The sequence below is a fragment of the Battus philenor genome, unplaced genomic scaffold, assembly GCF_028537555.1.
Source record: "Battus philenor isolate CCGP_79_NKW_IND1 unplaced genomic scaffold, ilBatPhil1.0.hap1 SCAF_26, whole genome shotgun sequence".
Classification (NCBI taxonomy): Eukaryota; Metazoa; Arthropoda; class Insecta; order Lepidoptera; family Papilionidae; genus Battus; species Battus philenor.
Genome location: NW_027181689.1, coordinates 2,123,131 through 2,143,938, shown reverse-complemented (window position 1 = coordinate 2,143,938; position 20,808 = coordinate 2,123,131). Strand labels below are relative to the sequence as shown.

Here is a 20,808-nt window from a genome sequence, read left to right as displayed (position 1 = left end):
GCGCTTCTACACATGTAAGTGTATAGTGTTATGTATGTGTGTGTGCGGGTTAGAATGGCAGCGACGACCACTTGGCAATCTAGACTAGGATAGGGATTATACCTCGGAACCCCCTTGCTATCGAATCAAATTGTGCGATGTGCGATGCTTGATTTTGTTACATCGTACGCGTTTATGTGTGCGATCCAGGTGAAGTGGATATTAATGTGCTGCGACGCTTCGGTTGTGGAAACCCTGAGATGGAATCGGTAACGACGTCTTTAGGATGCCTCTTCCTGGTCGGAACTGAGGGTAAAATAGCGGGATGCGTTCAGTATGTGGTGATTGGGGTATGCAGAGGCTGTCCCAAAGTAAGTCTTTGTGCAAGCCTGAAAGAATTCCTGGAAATATGGGAGGTTGAGGTTGCTGTGGAGATCCGTTACGATGGAACTTCCGCACTGGTAAAGCGATTCTGAAGGGTTTGATGTGGAAGGAGTGTGGCCGGGGCGTGGGTCAAGACAACGCCTGCGTAGGAGAATACCGGTTTTAACGCAAATTGTGTGTGGACTTTGTGTCAGAAAAAGAATTTGCTAGAGGAGTGTTTTCTTTATTCCTGACGGAGCGAATATGGTCATGTGACCAAAGCCTGAAGTCAAAAGTGACTCCAAGGTAGTTGACCGAGTCCATACATGAGATATGATGTTCGAAGGTTTTTTGAATTAATTAAAAAATCCTATGTACCCGGCAAGACTTATGTCAAAGATCATCTGAGTCGGTTTTATATATAGTGCACTGAGCGACAGCGTGATATATATAATATGTAGAGTAAATAAAACCAACCATTTGAATGAAATGCGTGGTATTATAATATTATATCTGGACTCAATACAGACTACAAAGGACTCAATATGAATCACTCCAACCCAATCGAGTAAATTGACAATTGCCGTAATCATTTTTATCATATTTTTAATATATTTCCAATCTACATGTTCCAGTAAACCTTGTCAGTTTTTTCCAGAATTTTCTGGATAAAAATGGCGGAGATAGGCAAAGTTAAATTTTTTTTTCTAAAAAACATGGTAAAGTACAAACAAGAATAGAAAGGTTATACCATATAAGTAAAACGTTACTCCTCTTCGGAATGCTAAGAATTGTTATAATTATATTCTTATAAATATTTTAATTGCTTCATATAGCCAAAATCTTCGAGATATAATCAATATGTAGTTTCACGTCTGCCCTGAAAAGTTGTCTCTAGTTCGGACTAACGAAGAAAGAATTGCAGATTAAAAAAACGGATATCCTCCTTTGTCTGTTGACAGCAGAAACTACATCATTGTTAGTTTTCTTATCTTTTTTCATATCTTCTGATAAAAGAGCGCTGATGTCATCTGTTAGTTTTAGGAAATCTGAATTCATTATAATATTTATAAGGTGAACATTTTGTTAAACTGCGGTCTATTATCGACTGTATATTTATTTTTGACAATCAACAGAGAATAGAATATAAAATATACAAAGGTAACAAGAGCACAGTTAAGCGATCGTGGGTGGTGGGTTCAATTCCCGGGATAGTCTTACATATAATTCACAAATTGTGCTTATAAGGATTGCCATTGGTGACAAAGAAGTTTCTAGAAGATGGGCAGCGACGTCCTCTGCGTACCATAATACCACACTGTGATCGCCAACCCGCTTGCCAAGCGTGGCGATTATGATATATACCTCCATAAATATCTTTAGGGAAGGCGTATGTCTTGCAATGGATGTCTAAGAGTACATATAAAATAGTTACATTTTCATCGTGTTTCTAAGTACAGATGAAAACCGCTTAAGTAAATTATATCTTAAATTAAGTTAAGTTGTACTATATAGGTACTAAGTGAGTGATGGTCAACAAGTCCAAGTTGGTCCATCAATTTAAATAAGATTGATTATGTATTTTTTATTGAAAATAAGTAACCCGTATACCTTGGAGATCTATAAAGTACATTAAATTTCAATTAATATCAAACATATGGATTTTAAATATTGTTAAGAAGTGCTCTATACAGAAATTTAAGATCCAATATACTCCTAAAGTTGAACGGTTTGAATTTAAAGTTACTAGTCGGTGGTTTTAATATCTTATGATGAATTGAATCGATAACCTAGTTGCCCTAATAGTTTTTTTTTTAATTCAATAACAGCGACATAAAGCCTTGGTTTGATCTTCTCGGGCACTCTCAAGTTAGAAGATTAAGCGCGTTTCAAGTGACAAGTAACCTCCCATAAAGCATCTTAAACAATCAAAGAGCTCGGTTGCCTCATCACCATTTCTGTCATAGTACCATAATACTGGATTTGGCATTTCCTCATAGATTTCTTATAGGACTGATTACCATTTTGGCCTCAGCACCCTTCTGTTCTGTGCTATACGTATCTTTTCCTCATCCTCTTCAACCTGCCATTCCTTTGGTCTTTTTTTATAGCTACGTTTTGGGGCCTCACGTACTTACCTTTACCACGTGAAGATCTTTTCTTAACTTAATTGTTTTTTCATTTAATTTTTTATTTTCATTCTCTTCTAATTTTTTTTCATTAGTTCTCCTTTCTTCACTTCACATTATCTTTTACTCCTTCTTATTATTTTCCATACATACATCGCTTCACTTTCATCGCCTTCTCTTCCGTATTCTACATTTACATTTATTCATTCGTCTGATCTATTTTGTTGTAGACACTGTGTTTAGCACTAATCGGTGTAACATAACTCCTGAAGATGCCCCGTGGAGGGGTGAAACACGTGTTGAGTAATTTAACGGTAGTAGTTGTATAAGTCGCATTGTTTGCCTCATACACATTTATCAGCGGGCTGGCGGGCGGTGCATTTTGTTGCATGACTACCACTGCATGTGTAGAAGTGGCTAAATATTGGTCCTTTTCTTACTAAGGATGGACTTCCGCAAGGTAACGCCTGATTCCATTAACTATTTTGTTTCTCTATGGATTAGAAAATTTAATCATATGACTTTAACTATTTTTAAAGCAAGTCAAAGAAAAGACGAAATGTATACACGTATAAAGATACGAAGGCAGAAATAATCTTACCTTGACCGGCGGAATGTAAATGGCGTAACAAAAACTAGCAACATCGCAAGAAATATGCAAAAAAAAAAGAAGTATTGTTGTCGGCGGAGGTGGGAGCATCGAGGTACCGCCTCATTGTTGTACGGTTGTAAGATCTGAGATTGCGTCAAACAATTGCTAAGGTCAGACAGTATATAACGGTGTCACTTAATCTTGCAGTCAAAATTCGGTCAGCGTTTTATCTTTTAGCCGTGTGGACTGACTTACTTCTACTTTTCTTACACAAAATACATCTTTATACCACGTATTTTAATTAACACAAGAAGTACGACGAAACGTTTTATTTGTAATAACAATGCTAGTTATTTAGATATATGTATGAATGTCTTAAAGTTGAAAACCAAAATTGTCCAATCTGTTATACTATGTATATACTTTTGGTCATCTACGAATTTTTTGAACCTCAAATATCTCATTGAGGAATACCAAGCATTGCCCTCTCTTTATGGTTTATTAAGCAGTTGTAAGTTCACTTATGAAATCCGAAGTAAGTGATCACGTAAATGTGGTGTAAGTCATCACAGATAACACATATTGGTCAGAAACGTTTGACTTCAGACATTGAAGGATATTGGACGAGAAGCTGTTACAATTTTTCCAAAGGTTGATTGTACGAGTTGGATTGTCTATACCATAGTATGATTGAATTATATTTACATTTATGGCATTCAGAAAAACTTGGACGACTAAGCAGTCACAGCCGGAAGCCACGTGACGAGCGCTTCTTTATTGGCGGGAAGTGATATTTAGCAGTTCCAATCTATCAATTTTAAATTTCAAAGCGAATCGATTCGTCGGTCGCAGCTTGCACGGGCCACGACCGATTGGACTCGCCCGTAGCGGTACCGCCGGCAAAAACTGTCCGCTGATGTTTTTTGTGCGAGCTAAAAGCGAGAAGAATAGGCTCAATATTACACGGATACATAATAGGAAGGATATTTGTCACAGACTATAATTATACGTAATTAAATATTTAATTACTAATTTTATTTAACCTTATTGTCATAACATATATCAATCATCATATCACCCGATAAAGGCTCTCTCTATGACGAAAACTTTCCCCAAAGATCGCTACGGTGAACATTCTTGTTTCCACCGACTTCCCGTGACAAATCTATGTCGATGGTTCATATTTTTTTTTTTTGGTATCGGAGGTCTGTTCTAAAGAAGTGGTTATGTGAGATTCCTACCCACTAAAATCCAGTTGGTGGTCGTCTTCGGTACCTATGGAGGGTCGGCAGACCTCTTATGGAACTCGCAGATGTCCCTCAGTACTATGTCAAGATACAAGGGAGGAAACTGTGCCTCCCTCGGCATTCTCGCTGTATCGCAACAACACTAGACCACTTCGCGTTGCTATCATTCTTCACCAAGTGGAAGCTCTACCCACGCTCATGGTTGTCATGTGACAGCTTTTTGTCTTCAACAGCCGAAAATAAATAATCAATTTTAAATTTATACCCTTACTTTGTCAGATCAACAATTGTCTGGTCATTGAAAGCTAGAGATATCGTATTTCCACAGAAACAAAGACAGAAACCTATTGCTCTTTGATTTCATCTGTATTTTCGTTATGAATTTTTTGTACATTTACTGCTCTGTTTTTAACTCTCTTATTTCAACTGTTACATATTATACTTAGTATTGTTATAAATTCTACTGAAATACTTCATTTCCTTCTAGAGAGTCTGTTTTCTTATTTCAAATCTTATATCTTACTTATCTGACAATGTTTTCTTTTTATTATTCGCAACGAACTTCTTTAATATGATTATTAATTTATCTATCGTACCATAATATATACCTAAATAAATCAAGCTACGAGGTTTTTGTTCATTTTTCTATTTTTTTTTATAAAAGATCATAAACTTTACGTTACGTAATATTATTATCAATAAATGAATAAACAAATATCGACCATTGGTGACAAATCGTTTTTATTTATTAAATAAATAATAGTAACAGTACAATAATAGTAACAGTTTAATATGGACTCAGAAATCAATTTGTAGTGCAATTTGATATCTTAGTGCAACAAATTTTAACGCCATCTTATTTGTCCGACAAGCGGACGTGATTCAGGACAAGTTTGCGAGGGGACCTTGTTCTCACAGTCGTGTGTTATATATTACAACTAGTGTTCTAGTGGAATAACTAGAATTAGAAGAAATGTAATCTAATATTAAACTACTTGCAAATATAAGTTGTATTTTCAATTCCTGGAAAGCGCGTACAATGTGAATAGAAACTTTTTATGGAAACAATAGCCAAAAATCAAAGAATGTGATAATCATTTAACGACTAATTTTAATTGAATCTGCTTTCAGAGAAGAGGTTATCCTCTACAGATAAATTTGCTTAGTTCCACCAGCGATAATTATTATAATATTATAATCATTGGTTTATAATATTTTAGCATGTATACAGCATAACATAAAACCAAGGTCTATGAATGCGATGTGTTTTCTAACAGACCACTTTGAAAAATCAGCTGGGTCCAGTTAACCCTCTACAGCTACAATTGTACTATTAGAATATATGGCGCTACAATCATGTTTGAGGTCCCTAAGTCATCTGAAAATATTGACACACGTTATTTTTATGCTTTTTTACGTATAATTAATCCAACTGATACGTATAGAATGATTTGTGAAACGATCAAGAAACTAGTAATTTTATATTTGTTCCAATCTTTTTATCCATAAAATTCTTAACATATATTTTAAGCCATACAAAACGTCATACAAAAAGTGTATGGCTAATGTCCTAAACACATGTTGATAAAGATAAGCTCTTTAGCGGCGTATTTCAGTGTGTATATATATATATATATATATATATATATATATATATATATATATGTAAATAATATACATATATATACATATATATATATATGTATATATATATATGTATATGTATATATATATATATGTATATACATACATATATATGTATATACATATACATATACTATTTATTATGTTGGTTAAATTTAGTAACTTTGATATCAATTTAATTTTATTACTTCATTAGTTTTTAATAACTTTTATCATGTGGTCACATTTGTTAATATTTACTTATCACGGGCGTGATGTTCATTAGAACGCACCCAAACTCATTATTTAAGAACGCATCCATTTTTCTACTCTCTCTTTTGATTCTGTGTATCTTTCTCTCCCTGACGCGCTGCACTCTCGGCTAGACGCGTCGCTAGACCACTGTAGCAACAAATGATTTATTGTTACTCTGATTATGATTATGCTGTGATGTTTTATCATACTTTTAAACCATCCGGCAAGTGTTTTCCTTGCACTGGATTACCTATTACGGGACGAGAGACCTGTATCAACAACCACTACTCACGCCGTTAACTGCGTCATAGTTATACTAACTTTTTAATGAACTAACCAACATCGTCATCGCTCGTCAATCCTCACACATAAATAACAATAATGATAATAATTGGAAATGTAAATAATAAAAATCTCGTATCGAATCTCGACGCATAAATATAAATGAACGCTGTGATAAAGAGACAATTTGTAAAGAATGAAAGAGACAGCGTAAAAATAAAAATGTAAAATGAAAAATTATTAACAATTTTAGCCATGTCCCTAAAATAATATAGAGGAACGTAAGGTCCCCAATATTGGGGAAAATATAAAACATATTTACATGGCTTTTCGAGCCATACACATACTCATCACAATATCTCTGTAACTAAAAGCCTTAGAGAATTTAAATTCGAAATGAATATTTTTTTCGACAACTAGAGGTCTGCTAAGATTGGATTTTACGAAATAAATGTTTTCAAACTATGTTATTAGGTACAGGTTTTTTATGATAAATCGTTCTATTTTTGTCTTAATTATCGAACTAACTCATAAAACGTTTCGTTGGCACCGTATCCGGTACGGTTGCCCTTTTAGTACATAAAAAATTAGTCATTAGGCTTAGGTTTCACGACGAGAGCACTAGCGCAGATCTGACCCCGCCCTAGACCGACCACTCGCTCTGACCTACATGGGAAACAAGATTCCGACACTACGGCACACGAGGACCGACTCGAAAGTTTTCGCAAGCCACTGTCGCCTAATAAACCTCTTTCAAACTCTTCTGTTAAAGAACGAATTCAACCTCGCTATTCCAGAGGTAATAATATCAGTTCCTTTTTTAAATACTCCCGTCTTTTCAAATGTTACTATTAATTGTATTGAAACATTTTGTTGATGACACCTTTAATATTTGCAATGCAATTTATACTGCGAGAAAATATTGGCCTATTGCATTCTAATGGAGTCTTCTACTTCTTTCAAGTCTTCCACTATGTTGATCGACGACATGTTCGAAGTCTCAGGACGTCGCTGGATACAGGATGCGTAAGATCGGTTACCGTGTTGAGCTTTGAGTGAGGGCCTTGCAGTAGGTGCATATTATCTGACTTGATGCTCATGAAAATCTTGATTTTAAAGTAATCACTTTACTTGTTTAAATGTGAGATTGAAATACACTGACCGGGGCAACAGTTAAAAAACTATACAAATTTGCAGTGTGTAAACTGTCAAACGGGCGAAGTTCAAAGCAAACTGTCAAACGCGCGAAGTAAAAAGCGAACTGCCAAACGAGCGAAGTTTTAAAACGAACTGTCAAACGCACGAAGTTCAAAGCGAACTGACAAACGCGCGTAGTTCAAAGCGAACTGTCAAACGCACGAAGTTCAAAGCGAACTTTCAAACGCGCGTAGTTTAAAACGAACTGTCAAACGCACGAAGTTCAAAGCGAACTGTCAAACGTACGAAGTTCAAAGCGAAATGTCAAACGCACGAAGTTCAAAGCGAAATGCCAAACGCACGAAGTTCAAAGCGAACTGTCAAACGCACGAAGTTTAAAGCGAACTGTCAAACGCGCGAAGTTCAAAACGAACTGTCAAACGCACAAAGTTCAAAGCGAACTGTCAAACGCACGAAGTTTAAAGCGAACTGTCAAACGCGCGAAGTTCAAAACGAACTGTCAAACGCACAAAGTTCAAAGCGAACTGTCAAACGTACGAAGTTCAAAGCGAACTGTCAAACGCACGAAGTTTAAAGCGAACTGTCAAACGCGCGAAGTTCAAAACGAACTGTCAAACGCACGAAGTTCAAAGCGAACTGTCAAACGCACGAAGTTCAACGCGCATTGTCAAACGCGTGAAGTTCCAAGCAAACTGTCAAATGCGCAGTTTCAATAGTAATTATAATACTCAAAACGTCTCAACTGTTTTACTCATTTTTCTGTTTATTTTTCCGAAATCTTCTGCATTATATTAGGAATATTAGTGAAAAGCTATGATTGAAAAACTAAATAATATGTATAATGTAAAAATGTTATAGTTATTCTCCAGTTATGACCTGACCAAAAGAAATAGAGATTAGTTTTTATATATACAATACGAACTGACTTAAAACTTACCTCTGGTATATGTATACAAGAGGTAATTATGAAAAGCATAAAAGCCTTTGTAGTACTTACTACCTTACTTCAAACATTTGTTTTATTCGCACACAATGAAAAGTTTACTCACACTTGTACTTGTCCGTATGAAGTATTTAGTGCCTCTGTGTGAATATGCGTAAGTGTGTGTATAATTGTGTACACACCTATTGTTTCAAAATGAGAATAGAGCGTGGGAGAGATCGATAGCGCCAAAGTTTCACCTTCGCTTCGAGACATGGGACGTGTATGGGAAATGTGAACGTAAAAGAATAAAAGCTAGTGTTGTGCTGGATTTATATCGATATATTTCTTGTGATATATTTTTTCTACAATTATTTCATTTCACTTCTAAAATTTTAAGACTACTAGCAATGGTCACATATTATCAATTTAAAATGAAAATTCTTATTTAGTTTTATTAAACCATGTAACAAAATTTTTGACGAGCTTTGATAGTCAAAGATCATCGTTGTATATCATCGTCGTAGAAGATTATTTAATCTTAAAGTCGTAGATTATAGCCGTAGATCACCTTCTTAAAACGTCAAAAGGTCGTCGTTATAGATAGTCGTCCGTAACAATCGTCGTAGTACGTCGTCGGTAAAGATCATCAATGTATATGATCATTGTTAACCATGGTCATAGACAACAGGTGAAAATGATCGTCAATGATCGTCGTTACAAACCGTCGTCGCAGATCATCGTTATAGACAACAGGTGTAACAAATTATCAAAGATCGTCAATGTAAGTGATCGTCGTTGATCATGGTCATAGACAACAGGTATAAATGATTCTGAAAGATTGTCGTCATAAATTGTCGTCGCATATCATAGTCACAGATAACAGGTATAAATGATCTTCAAAGACCGTCGTCATAAATCGTCGTCGCAGATCATCGTCATAGACAACAGGTGTAACAAATTATCAAAGATCATCAATATAAGTGATCGTCGTTGATCATGGTCACAGACAACAGGTATAAATGATCTTCAAATACCATCGTCATAAATCGTCGTCGCAGATCATCGTCATAGACAACAGGTGTAACAAATTGTCAAAGATCATCAATATAAGTGATCGTCGTTGATCATGGTCACAGACAACAGGTATAAATGATCTTCAAATACCGTCGTCATAAATCGTCGTCGCAGATACTCGTCATAGACAACAGGTGTAACAAATCGTTAAAGATCATCAATATAAGTGATCGTCGTTGATCACGGTCATAGACAACAGGTATAAATGATCATCAAAGATCGTCGTTATAAATCATCGTTGAAGATCTTGGTCACAGACAACAGGTGTAAATCCTCGTCTAAAATCATCGAGAAAGATCACGATCATAGACTATCGTTGTTAATCACCGATATGGAACATTATCATAGATCTCCATCGTGGAACATTGTTACAGATCGATGAAAATGGTACAAGAAATCCCGCGTATAGTCGGAGGTAATGTAGAAAGTACATGCGCTCTTTGCTCGCGTCGTTTGTTCCATTAATATTTTCCTGATTACTGGCGCGCTTATAATTAGAGTCGTCTTATCTTCACGCCAACATCGACGTTCTAAGTGGATAGTGATTATACATCATTTGCTTATTCGATCAAGACGTCGTCTCAGAGAAACGGCACGTGAATCAACCGTTGGCTTTTATATCCGTAGTAACAAACACCCTGTATATCTTAATCTTAATGTATATACCTTTTTAAAATAAATACATTTAAAAAACTTTTAAGTTAAACGGTTTTTTGATACCCATATTGTGGTGGTTGTGGAAAAATATGTACCTAGTCCGCCATATTGGAACGGCGTCCATCTTGAATTTTAAATTTTGACATAATCATCGTGATTTACTAGTGTAGCCCTTTCATTATACCCATATAGAGGGGGTTAAGGAAAAATATGTAATCCGTCATTTTGTATCGGCGGCAATCTTAGATTTATAATGTTATTGATTTTATTATATTGTATTGTCATCTAAATTAAATGTGTGTACCAAATTTCAGATCAATCTGACAACGGGAAGGTGCTTAAATTTCAATTTCTAATTTTGACCCAAATAAATAAACAAATAAATTCCGTACGAGTCGAACTATATAAAACCGTTTAAAAATGATATACCAACCTGGGTTAGTTGTAGATCTAATTGCTTTAAAGTTGTGAATATTTGAGCAATTGTCAGCAAAATATACAAAGCAAAAAATATAGTAAATAAAGCATAGAAAATATCTAATATAGGATTTCTGGATGATATGGTCCGGTCAGAAAAAACAATTTCAACGATGCTAAATAGGTGTTTAGTTATGGGTGCAAAATCACCATGTATAGCTTATTTGCCGTCAAATCATGTATGTAGCCTATCTAAAAATCAACGGTTTCAGAAATACTGATAAAATAGTATAAAAAGCATTTTCTAAATATATAATAATAATTTTGTGTAATACCCCAAACGATTTTTTTTGTTAATTACTTACCGGTTCCTGCACACTTTATGCTGCCAGAAGTTACTGGCAAATCGCATTGTAATAACCAAAATTAATTAATGAAACATATATCAAAATAATGCTTTACATATATATACATAACCTATCACTTTGTATAACTTAATTAAAAAAACATTTACATGATCAAATCTTTTTCAGATAAAAATTCTTTGCTATTACATAATTACAAATGTTTTATTGTATATTTTAAATTTATTATAATCTCTATGTATTATTGTTTATGTAGTATTTTTAGCTAAAAGTTTTAAAAGATTAAAAGGTGTGAATGTACAACTCCTTGGCAGGGAATTACTGTCTGGCACACTATTCAAAAATCAATAGTTTCATAAATAATGAATAACTTAATGATAGTATAGTAAGAAAAAGCGTTTTCTAAACACAGATTACTATATATAAAAATTAATAATGTTTTACTATCTGTCTGCAAACGTTGTACTGCCATAAGTCATTTAATTAGTCGATCTCCAATAGAAAAATAAATTAATATAACATTTTTCGAGTTATCGTTATATATACAGGTTGTTTGAAAATAGGTGTAAACGGTTTAAAACTTACCTCTTTAAAACTTTTACATATGAAACCAATCAGCCTGTATTTTACCTTTATTATTATGTTTATTTGTAATTACGTCGTGCCTATTTTTACCTTATAATTTATGTTAGGAAAATAAATCGTTGCATTTAATTTAAATAAAAATGTTGTGTACTAGTTTCAATATTTTCCTGTATATTTTTTTTGTACTTTATGTGCCTTAATAATGTGCGAAATGTGAAATTGTCAAAAAATCTTTAATATATAAAAAAAATTGATACTGGCATAAATTTGGAACAGCTGCCATATATAAAATAAAAAAGATAGAGCAAATATATTTTCAGTCAGTATAGCTAGAGCGGTGTCAGAAGACGAATGGATCGAAAACCGCTGGGTAAGACAGCACTAATGGATCCGTTGACTTCGACGGCGTCTGATTTGTCACGGCCGACGAATTGACGATCGCTCGGTATCGGAAGTCAAAAGACTTAATTACTTCCTGCGTTTCTATGATACTTTCTAACTATTATTTTATATAATCTATATCCTAAGTGATCATATAAAGATAACATTTTCAATTACTTTGTTAAAAGAGTAAATATTTTTCAACATTAAAAAGTTGTTAGTATGAAACCAAAAATACTAAGTAATACTTTACAATAAAATATGTTTATATAACACGTTTATGAAAGCAATGGTTATTATCTATCGAGAAACAGTTCAAGCCAAGTTAGCGAGGTTTTTTTTATTCCTGAACCGTATTTTAGACGACAAGTCAAATAAATAATAAGTAATGTCCCTGAATTCGAATTGTATTGAATGTAGAATGTTGAATTTGCTTTATATATGTAATAGTAATTTAAAATGATAGCATGTGGGGATATAGACGTTAGTAAAACAAGTTAAGTTCTGTTTTCGCGTATTCTGAATATCGGACGAGGTCGCGAGCTAAGTTTTTTTGCAAGTTACACGTCGCACGGCAACTGTTGCGACAACAGATCTTATAAAACGTTATTCACAGAGTGCAGGTCGGCCATTTTGTTATAACTTTTCACACGTAAAAATTTTCATTCCATCCTTACTCTCCGTTATTACGGCGACGGCGATCATTATTTTACACGTTCTGGTGAATCATAAATAATAATAATTATTAAACTACTAATTACATTGCAATATCAACTTAATTAATATACAGGATGATTGTTTAACAGTGTAAAAGCTTAAAATTTTTAATTATACATTATCATATATTAATCCTTCTTTGCATGATGATGGAAATCACCATCATAATATTTAACGCAGGTAAAAGGGTATACAAAACCATCTTTATTAATAGTGACTAAAGTTTTTTTTGACTACTACGTTTCGTTTTACTCTAAGACATTATAAAAAGTTGTCAGTAGCAAGAAATGTAAATTACACTAGTTTTGTATACCCTTTTACCTGCATTAAATATTATGATGAAAATTTCCATCTCCACGCAAAGAAGGATTAAGTTTATTTGTGAGCAAGAAGCTTTATTTAACTTTTATACCTATTTATCATCACTCTGTATAGAATGATCACTTTAATATTAATATTTAACATTGCAATGCCACAGACTAATTACTCCTGCTCAGTATATAGTCTGCGAGTACAGATAATAAACCATGATCAATTTTAATATGATCTGATAATGATAAAATCGATTTTAAAATTCGAATCTAGTCATAACGATTTTTATTATAATTACGATAGTTATAATTTTTAAACATAATTGAATTTTGGAAAATGTGTACTGTAATTATTAGACAGTAAATGGGCTATAGATTAAGCTTTTTATAACTAATCATATGTATATCTTAATTTTTAGCGCAAATCATTTACTACACTGTAGTTAACAGTTAATAAAAATAGCTTTTAACGTGCTGAATAATACACGTGTCATGCGTCACTAACGAGCAGGCAAATAGTTACAATTTGCAAACGGAAGTGACAATGTAACCGCTGCGCTCATTTGGACAGTGTCAGAATGTTTCAGACATGAACACTTCAGGAAGTATAACGAGCGAAACAGCTAACAGTTACGAATCATAAAAATATTTTCAACTCGACTCTGTGTTTGGCACAAATCGGTGTAACATAACTCCTGAAGATGCCCTGTGGAGGGGTGAAACACGTGTTGAGTAATTTGGCGGTAGCGGTTGTGTGATTCGCAGTTTTTGCCGCATACGCATTTATTAGCGGACTGGCGGGCGGTGCACTTTGATGCACGACAATCACTGCATGTGCGGAAGTGGCTAAATATTGGTCCTTTTCTTACTTAGGATGGACTTCCGCGAGGTAACGCCTGATTCCATTAAATATATTTTCAACTGTTCCCATCCATCTTTTTTCGTTTATCTGACAGTTTGTTTCCAGCTACCTATAACTTGGGAGTCTTCAACTCAAGAGAGAATAGGTATCTTCTAGGCAAAGTAGCATCGACCTCGACCTCGTCATCATTTAATATCACGCGAGATACAAGTCGAATGCTTTGCATATAATATCTAATGGATTCAGGCGTTACCTTGCGGAAGTCCATCCTAACTAAGAAAGGGACTAATATATAACTACTTCCGTTATGCAGCAGTAGTCGTGCAATGAAGTGCACCACCCGGCAGACCGCAGGACTCGGTGTTTGGCACTGGTCGGTGTATATCTCCTGAGGATGCTCCGTGGAGGGATGAAACACGTGTAGAGTGAATTAAGGGTGATAGTTGTGTAATTCGCATTGTTTGTCGCATGCGCATTTATCTGGCGGTCTGTATGTTAGTCTCTTTCTTGCTTTACATATAAACCAGTGTTTCCCAACGTGATGCCCATGCCCTACAGGTGGGCAGTTTGAATGTTAAGGGTGGGCAATTCAAAAGTAGATACAAGTTCAATCATTTCGCTTTAATATAATGAAGGATATATGAATGAATGTAGAGAAACATAAGAGTTTTAGAAAGGCTACATAGAGGCCTGGTACATAAAAGATGAAAAAAATCAGACTGAAAAGATCAATCAAATCCCTGAGCGTAATTAATTAAAAAATTACGACGACTTTACTGTGTATAAATATATTTAAATGAACATTATATCAATGTATTCCATTTCCAGACACATTAAGCAAAGCCTATTAAAAAGAATAAATATGTGTTTAATTTTCTGTCGATATAAAAACCTCCAAAAATCACTATATCACAAGAACTTAATTAGAACTCCAGGATAGCAACTTGGCTTTCACGAAAGGTGTCCCATAAATCAACGTTAAGCGAACAGATCTCAGATAGTGTAGGTAACCAAAGAACTGATTACAAAAGAAAAAACAAGAGAAGAAAACAGTAATAATATTGAGTACAAAGTTCGCTAAAAGGTACAATTTTTTTTAAATCAACTCGCTGCTGTGTGAATTTTATGTCTGTCGTAAACAAAAGAATAACACGAAAAGGAAAAAAATATTGAAAGGTATACCTTTGTAGTTCCCTCTGTGAAAACCGTTCAACTTTCTAAACCTTGTCAAGAAAGAATTTACTGCAGAATGATTTGACGAGATGACCCGGCACATTGTTTTAAACATCAAGACATTTAATGGTCTGCAGCGCTTGGCAACGCCTCACATATAAAATATAGGAACACTAGAGAATTTAGAAATATATATATGTATATACAAAATTTTAACTGTACTTATTGTTATCCATAAGAATAATTGTAGCGCGTCTCGCAAATGGGAGAAGGAAGATTCGTAACAAATAACGGCAATCCCTCTCCCAACTGTCAAAAAAAATACGTACATATATTTTTTAATTAATTTCTGGTCTTGTTCACATTTATTATAGGAGTTATATAATACACAAAAAAGTGGCCATTAATTAAAATTTTATTTAATAGATTATAACATATTAATTTAATCAAAGTTTTGTTATAAAAAGGATCAATATACTATATATATAGTCACCACCACACACATATTAATAATCAAATTTAACTAATTACATTCTGTAAAGTCGATAAAGACATTATTTTTTTTTGTAAAACAAATGACAATAATAATTATTGTTTTTTTAAATGCGAAAAGAAACTACTACATTTTCAGAAACTTGTCAAATAAAGTTAGACAATCAAAACATTAAAATTACTATATCACGTAATTTTCAACCATTTTTCTTGCGTTTTTAAAAATGTCTACGAATGCATTTATAGACATGTCTATGTCTTTACACAAATGCAATATTGAAAAGAATCCCACAAATATTATCAAGATCACAAAGTACATTTTATTTTACATTAAAGTAACGATTTAAACAAGTCGTTCGACTAATGGCGAGTGACAGGGCTCGACCATGACAAACAGGTGTTACGAAATATTCTGTGATCATTTTGTCAGCATTTAATGTTACCTTTTTAATTTTCCAGATGATTAGAACAAAGGTTGTACACTCCTGTTAAGTTTGTTGTTTCCGAAATTATACATTTGAAAAAAAAACTGTTCCATGTAAATTTTATTTAATTGTTTTGTGTACGGTTATAAAACATTTTCAGTTGTTATAGGTTTACGGCGTAACCTAAAAAATATGTCAAACTGCTTTTGACATATTTCTTCGACTCGGATCGAATCTGATTGGTGATTGAAAGTGTTCGAATTTTAAATTACCTGAACTGTTTCATTTCTTGGTAGATTAATTTCTTACATAAGCCAAAGAAATACTACGACCTAGTTTTTATATCAAAATTCTAATTCATAGCGAATTTGTATGAGGTAATGTAGGATTGAGAGGTACAACAGCGAGATGAGAGGTCATTTTGCTGAAGTTTCTCATTCTGGTCAACCTGCTGAAGGATTTATGCCTGTTAAGATAGAACAACAGTTAATTTCTGGAACAAGAATATTAAATTGGACTGGATGTGGATTTTCCGATCTTTGAAACTCCACTCGGAGACGACGACATCGAGCTCTTCGGAGTTCCGGGTGTTCAGGGTAGGGGCCCTAAACTCCCACTAGCTTAAATGACTCAGAGTCGGATGAAGGATCGACGTGGTTTTGAACTATCGTAATAGCACCATGAGGGTTTTTCGAGCGTGAAGAATGAATACCCCGGGGAAGGCTAACAAAAATAGCATACCGTGAGGGACTATTGAAATAATAAAATGGAGTTAACGCGGTCCCACGCAAAGTGCAGAAGACGACCACCAGGGGGTTTTAGTTGGTAGGAGTCTCAGATATCCCTGTCTTCCATCACAGGCACTGTATCTTAAACAACTAGAAGCCGCCCCTCCCTACAAACCAAAAAAAGGGTTCTATAGTCTGGCACAGCAATATAAATCTGATACACGGGTCATCAAGATATCTCTCCAGATACCCCTATTCCTAAGACGTAATGATCCCGGCACCAGCACGGTGGACCCATGGAATGTTAAGAAATTACATCTAAGATCGTCGTACCTATTGAAAATATAGAGTAATAAAAGCTTTAAACGACTGAAAGTTCACCACTTTAAAGCCACAATTCACCACCACAACAACACCAATAGCTAATAACCTCCTACATTTATTCGTATTTATCTATTTGTAACTGTGATCACTACGTTGATTGCCATGACAGTTTTCAGAAATCTGGTCTAAAATGACAATTTGATTTAATAATATTTTATTATTAAAAACTCAAATTCTAGTAACGCACTTCTTAATTATTTGCTAATGTATATAATAAATATTTTGAATTTTGTACGCATCTTAAATAATCAGGTGCAACGGAAGCTTTATTTGTTGTAACACTTATTTGTACTATTTTGATATACCTGCTTCTGATGCATTTTTATAAATAAGTAAACAACTTTTTTGTTTGGAACTCAACAGTTTAAAAAATTAATAATAGAAAGATTTTAACATAGTAAAATACTTATATACTAAATTCTTCTAAGTCGATTTCATCCCCTTCAAAGTAGTCCCCAATAAAACGCACATTTGCCAACGCTTTCTTCTGTCCTCGAAGTCTAAATAGTCTTTTTCCGGTACTGGTTTCAAAACCTTCTTCGTTTCGGTTTTTTCCTCCTCAATCATGTTAAAACGGTGTCCCCGGTTTGACCTTTTAAGATTTCCAAACTAAATCAGGCCAATACGGTGGTTGCGGAACGCCATGAGTCGAGTTTTTAGCAAAAAAAAGGTCGCGAAGAACCAACGCAGTATGACATCGATTAATTGAGACATAACGGGTTTGAAACAAAACGTCTTTCAAAATATTTTGAGCCATATGATATTTTAACACAATCAGCAAGGTCTCTAATTGTCAATAGACAATTTTAAACCACCAAATCATTGATTTTTAGACGTTACTCTCGACAGTTTTAAAAGACTATTTCACCTTACTTTTTGATCACAGCATTATGCCTACATCTACTAAAAGATGTCAAAATGACAGTTACCATGTCAGAATAACTAATGTTTGAAGAAATTTGTTTAAAATAAATTATCTTTGCGACATACCCTACAGACGGTGGTGTGATAAAAAACTTAGCGCTATTGTCGGCACCCTTAGCCCGAGACAGAGGGTAGATGGAAGCGATTGGGAAAAACCTATGCAACTATAATTTGCGCTATATGAAACTGTGATGTAAAAATAATACACTGCAATATAGACTTAATAATAATTAATACTATTATTTATATAAATATAACAAATTATTAGTAAAATAAAAATAAAAAACAGAAACAATAAAATCAATAAAAGAAATTGTTTCATTACCCACATAATTGTTTTTATAATTACAATAGCAGTCAAAATACTTCCGCGACACTTAAGCGATGCTGTAAATTTATCTCTTAGAAAATTCAAGAAATTTTTTAAGTAAAGGCTCTGTTAAAAGGTATATTATTCTATTTCGGAGTATGTTCACGATAAAGATATATGCGAAAAAAATTGTAATTTAAAGTTTTTCTTAATAATAAAAAAATCTCACTGAGTTTCTTGTAAGTTATATGTATCTGGCCTGTTCTGAACTAATGTAAACTTAATTTTAAGCTGACGATTATAGATGCTTGATCTTATATAATAAATTTATTTTCAATTTTGAACTTTTTACCATATTACATTTCTCTATTTTTCTCCCGGAAGGGGACTGGCCCTCGTGGGTTAGATAGAGACTACAAGTAAACGATAAAGGAAAAAAAAACTCCAAAAACAGTAACAGAAAATCAAAAATATATGTTGCAGCTCTAAATGACAATCACAGAAAATTTAAAATATATGTTGCAGGTCTAAATGTTATCACATTTAAAATACCAGGAGTAACATGGAGCATAGTGGCCAGAGATAGAGTAGAATGAAGTAGGTTGAAGGAGGCAACGCGGTCTTAAAAAATAAGAAAACCCCAAATATGTTCAAATACATTGAATTCAGTTAATATATATAAGTGTAGTATTAAATAAACATTTTTATACTTTCTAAGTCCGAATAAAAGGATTATTATTACATTTCATATTAAATTGTCTATTTAATCTGTAACATGTGTTCTTTGGAATTGTAAAATGTTTTAAAAATTGTTTCTTTTGTATTAACAATTATATACAGAATATTGAAATACTTTCATGAGAAATTATATTATTAATGTCTATTTTTAATTTGCAAAATGTTTACATTCAAAGTGCGTACATTTAAATATTTAGGAATATGACACACAATATATTATTTACGCAAACAAATAGTAGATACTTTAGTATACGGTCGCTGCAAAGAAGGTCAAAGGTCATTGCTCACTAAAATCGATCCAGACGACAACTTTAGGTTTCGCTATGGCTCATATTTTTTTATTTATTTAATTAATTTTCATTTACATTTTTTATTTTATTCATAGTTGAAGATAATGCTTGTATACTCTAAGATTATTTGACAGTAATATTGAGTGCATTACTTGATTATTTATTAATTTAAAACTATACTATACACTTAAAAAAGAAACATGGGTGAGTGATAACGAAAAAAAATACAGCGGGTGGTTTCATCACTCGAAGCAATGACAGATAAATATTAAAGAAACAGAAGGGCAAGTAGTAATAAATATAAAATTAAAAAAAAAAAACAAAGCCGTGAGGTGTATATATTATAACAAACAATACTCACTTCTGAAGCCCAATGGACGTGTGCGGTGTGCGCTAAAACACTTCTTTCCATTATAAGAAAGAAAAATATATTGTTTTTATCACGACACCATTTCACTCACACTTGTATTATATGTTTTATTCGTTGATTAAATACTAAATAAACTGGTCAATAGTATAAAAGGATAAAAGTCGATAGATAAATATATGAGTCGGCGTGCGATTTCGTTTGCGGGAAAGCGTGGGGGAAACGCAGTTGACTGCGTTCGTCCGCGATTGCGCTGTCGATGTACTGACTCATTTATTACAAGTGCAGCACGCTGTGTCGCTTACTGTACGCAAATCTTACATTTTCAACGCCACTAAGACATCTCGACGCGAACCGTTATCACAATATCAGCTGACGAACTGAACAGCGAGAAAAATGCAGTATTACGCCCGATCGGGTTAGTATGCCAAGCGAGAACGCGATAACGCTCTATTCCTCTCTATCTAAAGGGGGTCTAGATAAGTGGCCAGATCATTTGCATTTGATAGATGTGTATTATTTACTTCCAGCCTATTGTCGCGGTGAAAGCGCACCTTAAATATCAGCTATATAACGCGATGTAATATAGCTCCGGCGAATTAACAGTACGTTGCGAAATGAGCTGTTATTTAGCAGTTGCAGTTATGAAATTTAACGCTGCAAATTGAGATAATGTAGAAAACTGGACCGAACTGAATCATCTCATCGTTTGCAATTGAGACCCAGATATTGTGATCCACTTTTAACACGGGACGTAATCAACCAACACTAATTAAATAAGTTACGTCACTAAATATTTGACAAATGACAGATTACAGATTATAAAAGCGCGCCAATTTTATGTAACATTGTTATAGTTTTTTTTTAAATTAAATAATTGTTTTTGCAATAAAGTGGTTCCGTGTTGCGGTACGATTGCCGACTAGACGTAAGATGTGTAGCGAGGGAGTGGTGGACGGCAGGTGGCAGTTGGTGGTGTGGTGGGATCAATACCACAGCCTGGGGCGCACGCATCGGCTGACCGTTCGCGAGGGGTCTTTTTGTTATCTATATTT

General features: G+C 34.0%; 1 protein-coding gene across 3 annotated transcripts in view; it reads right to left on the bottom strand.

Annotated features, from left to right (window-relative positions):
* The window catches only part of LOC137925166 (nuclear protein MDM1-like), a 56,958-nt gene extending 36,839 nt beyond the window's left edge, over positions 1 to 20,119 (bottom strand). For all 3 annotated transcript variants that reach the window (XM_068768551.1, XM_068768552.1, XM_068768553.1), the window contains exon 1: positions 19,748 to 20,119. In XM_068768551.1, the coding sequence (XP_068624652.1) occupies positions 19,748 to 19,798 (51 nt within the window). In that variant the 5' untranslated portion in view covers positions 19,799 to 20,119. The remainder of the gene's footprint in view (positions 1 to 19,747) is intronic.
* Positions 20,120 to 20,808: the final 689 nt, after the last annotated feature.